General features: G+C 70.4%; 1 protein-coding gene across 1 annotated transcript in view; it reads right to left on the bottom strand.

The window, feature by feature from the left end:
- Positions 1-1,040, bottom strand: part of LOC105854531 — a 20,215-nt gene extending 19,175 nt beyond the window's left edge. Inside the window, exon 1 of the mRNA XM_012734206.1 lies at positions 931-1,040. Coding sequence (XP_012589660.1) covers positions 931-1,040 — 110 coding nt within the window. The remainder of the gene's footprint in view (positions 1-930) is intronic.
- Between the last annotated feature and the right edge of the window lie 3,021 nt (positions 1,041-4,061).

The raw sequence follows: 4,061 nt of genomic DNA, 5'->3' as shown, positions 1-4,061 counted from the left end.
GGGGCCAGCACCGCGGGGGAGGGCGTGCGGCGGCCCTCGCTGACCGTCGGAATCCCGGTTTCCGAAACGCCTGGGGAGGCGTCGTTGAATGGGCAGTGTGGGGTCCTGGGGTGCGTGGGCACGCCTGTCCCCCACGCCCAGTGGGGGCCTCGTGGGGCCTTTCGCCCGGCCGGGACTGCGGGTGTCACAGGGCAGAGACGCCCGGAGACGCCTGGAGTCTCCCGGAGACGCCCGGGCCCCAGAGCGGCTCAGCAGGGGCCCGCCCCGCCGAGCGGCAGCCCCCAGCCAGCTGGCGAGGGACCCCCAGGGCCCACCGGGAGCTTCACCCAGGGACATACGGGGGGCAGGGTCTGTGCAAGGAAACCTCCCCGCAGCGGGACAGGGCTTCTCCCGCTGGGGGTCCACTCCCACGTCCAACCCCAGAGCTCACTGTGAAGTCTAAGGGGTCTCTGGGTGAGGTGTGCACAGGGGGGACATGTGGAGCCGGCTGGAGGGGCTCACCCCCACCCCGAGTCTGTGGGGGGCCCCCTGGACTCCTCACTGAGGCCGCATCCGTCTGCACATGCCCCAGGCGCCGGGGCCCCCGGGACTGTGATGTGAACCCTCAGCCTTTGCCTCTTGATGCTTCTCTGACACCTTTGCCCTGTGTCCACTTTGGTTTATTCCTTTTTTTTTTTTTTAGATTTATTTATTTTTGCATACGGAACTGGGGTGCAGGCCAGAGGCGCAGGGGCGGCGAGAGGCTTCGCCCGAGACAGAGTGGGGAGCAGAGCAGGCAGATGGACGAAGCCCACGGCTGAGGGGAGCAGCGGGCGGGTCAGGAGGGGTCCGCCGCGCCCTGTGGTCACCTCAGGGGCCGGTGGGGATCGAACTCGCGCTGCGGGGGGCTTTGGCTTCTGGGGGGCTGTTCCTGTGGGTGACCCGCCTTACCCGTCCATCAACCGCCTGGACGACGCCACGAGCCAGGGAGACCACGAGAGAGGCGGCCGAGGGTGGCCGCTGCGGGAGTGGACCCTGGGCGAAGGCGGCACTCGGCCCATCGGAGGGACGGGCCGGCGGGAAGGACGCGCCCCAGGGCCCGGGGCCCCAAGGACATCGGGCGCAGCAGACGGACCGCGGCAGGGGTGACGGCCGCCCGGACGGGCTGCGGCGGTCAGGGGCAGATGACCGGCCGGCCGGCTGCTGCGGGGGGCCAGGGGCGCCCTGGGAGGCTCTGAGACGCCCCGGTCGCAGGTGCGCTGTTTATGGCGGAGAGGAGAAAGAAGACGGGTCTCAAGTCACCCCGAAAACGGTTTTCTGGTGGGGAGGTCGGGCCTGTTCCCCGGCTGACCTGGACGGAGCAGAGGCCAGGAGACAGCAGATCTGGGCGACGGGCGGGGCGGGAGGAGGGAGAAGTCACAGGGCGTGAGGACGCCCGCGGGCCAGCGGATCCGAGCTCAGCCAGGCCCCCGCAGGCCGCTGCCGGCTCTGCCCCCGCCCCGCCGCCCCCAGCGATCCGGCCACGCGGGCAAAGCTTACAGGTGCGGGTTTGCAGCTGGGCTGTCTGGCCACAGGAAGCGGGGTGCAGAATGGAGAGGGTCCGGGGACCCCCAGGGGCCTCGGCCCCACAGATAAGCCGGTGACCGCCCCCATGACCATCCCCTGCCCTCAGCGACGCCGGCGCCCAACTGCTTCCTGCCCGTAAATGCTGTGGGGCTCACCCATCAGGGAGGCGCTCACCCCCAGCAAGCGCTCCCGCTCGCCCCAGAATTCGCCATCCAGTTGAGCCAGCCCCGCACCCCGCACCCCAGCGAACCACGGCCTGGTGGCCAGCGTGGACCACGGCCTGGTGGCCAGCGTGGACCACGGCCTGGTGGCCAGCGTGGACCACGGCCTGGAGCCCAGCGTGGACCACGGGCAGTTGAGCCTGAATCTAGCCCCGTCGGGGGCTGGCGACGGTCTTCAAGGCACGAGGGCTGAATCAGGGGCGTCCGGGCGCGAGGGGCGGGTGTCTGCCTCCGGCCGCCCCTCGGCAGCGCTGGGCAGCCCCGAGCCCGGGCCCCGCCCCGGCTTCCTGGCATCACGGGTGAGCCGTGCGCTCAGGGGCAGGGGGGCCAGGAAGGGTGCGTGACCAGGGGACGGGCCTGCCCCTCAACGGACGCCGCTCCCTTGCCCGCGGGAGCTGGACTGTGACGTGGGTGTTCCGGGCGCCAGGCTGCATCTACTCTCCATCGGGAAATTCTAAATCTCGGGGGGGGGGAGCAGACGACGGGGAGCTGTGCCCGTCCGTTTGTCCAGCTCCACCGCCCTGGGGCGGAGGGGCCGACCGCCGGCGTCCAGGGCCCAGGCCAGTGCAGACGGCAGCTGCCCAGGGCGCCCCGGAGCCGGAGCTGACGCCCTCGCACGGAGCAGCAGGGGTGGAGGGGCCAGGTCGCCGCCGGCCAGGCAGGAGTGACCGCTCCGGGGCGCCCGCCCCGCCGTCTGCCTGCCCCGGGTAAGGCTGCGCCTCGTCCCCGTCTGAGGACTCGGTTTTCTGATCTGTACAAGAGGAGCGAAACCGCCCGGGAGGAAACACCTGACCCGGGCGATGGCCACGTCTTGCTATTTCAGGGCAAAATGCTATTTAAGTGCCGTGGTGGCCAGTGGAGGCCGGTGGATCTCAGAAGGGGACAATCAATACTCTGAAATAGGTTTTTTTCCATCAGAGTCCAGCAGCACAAGACACGCTGTGCATGGCCGGCGGCCACCCTGCCTCCCACCCGAGTCCGGCGAGCACCGGGACAGGGATCCCTAAACAGAGGTGACCCCGCGCTCCGAGGCCAGGCGCTCGCGTGACCGGAGCGCTGGGAGACTCCGCCCGACTCCCCCGAGACGGGCTCTGTGGGTTGGGGTGCTGCCGGCTTGGGGGGCTCCCTGAGGTCAAGCTGCCGGCCCGGCTCTGAGAGGAAACTGCTAAAAATATTCCCGGCGTGGACACTCGGTGCGTGGCCTGCGTGGCTTCGAGGACAAGCCGGCCCTGGGCCCGGCCCTCTCGGCTCTGGGGCTCCTCCTCAGCCCTGGACCCTCGGGCCCTCCCGCCGGCCTGGGGGGTCATGGAAGAGCCCTTCCCGCCTCTCCACCGCAGAGCACAGCGGCTCCCCGCCCAAGGACACGGGTTTCTCACCCCGAAACGGAACTGCCTCTGGCGTGGGTGTCGAAGGCCATGCTGCTGGCGAGGACACGCTTGCAGGACTGTCCCGTGTCCCCACGAGGCCACCACAGCCCGAGCAGAGGCCCCAATAACAGCCCACAGACAGAAGCGTCGCGGAGACGGGTGGCCCCCTGCTCCCCAGAAATGGCTGCGTCCTTGCTGGGCAAGCCCTTTCGTGGGGGGGTTTCTGGGCGAGGGGAGAGCCCAGAAACTCCAGGTCCCTCCGCTCCCGGACAGGCGCTGGGCAGGGCAGCCAGCCTGGAGTGACAGCCTGAGCGACAGCTGCGGTGACATCCCAGGGTGAGGTCCCTTCAACCACTTTTTAATGAGCCAGACGCCCGAGGAGCGCGACCTCGCGCCCTTCCCCACCCGCAGTGAGAAGCCAGTGTCCAGGGCCAGCTCCCGGCGGACGGCCCCTGGACCGTGCACACGTCACCCAGTCCTCTGTCCCCCCAGGGGGGCTCTGGAGTCCCCGGGAGCCCCCAGCACCCCGTCTTTGCAGTGGGGAGACCAGCTGCCCACCCTGCCCCCTGGGCCCCGGCCCGAGGTTCCCCCAGGCTTGGACATGTCCCCGGGGGCCTCCGCCCCCAGACTCCAGGCAGCACCTGCCGGTGGGCAGGACGCTGCTTGTTCAGGGAGGGCGGGGAGCGGGGGTGCAGCGCTGTTTTTCCGGGCGCGCGGCTGGGCTCCGGGGCTCGCCTGACACCTGGCACCGCCGGCTGGCTGCGGGCTTGTCAGAGAGGGGCCGGCAGGCTCGTACCTGTAGCCACCTGGCCCGCTGGGCACTTCCTGCCTCAGTCCGCAAACTCTCCCCTCCTGGGCCTGGGCCCAGCCCGAGCCTGGCCAGGCCGGCGCCGCTGGTGGGCGCCGGGGGAGGACAGGCAGCCTGCAG

Source organism: Condylura cristata, unplaced genomic scaffold (assembly GCF_000260355.1).
Source record: "Condylura cristata isolate star-nosed mole 26May11 unplaced genomic scaffold, ConCri1.0 scaffold00050, whole genome shotgun sequence".
Classification (NCBI taxonomy): Eukaryota; Metazoa; Chordata; class Mammalia; order Eulipotyphla; family Talpidae; genus Condylura; species Condylura cristata.
This window is presented reverse-complemented; position numbering and strand designations above follow the sequence as displayed.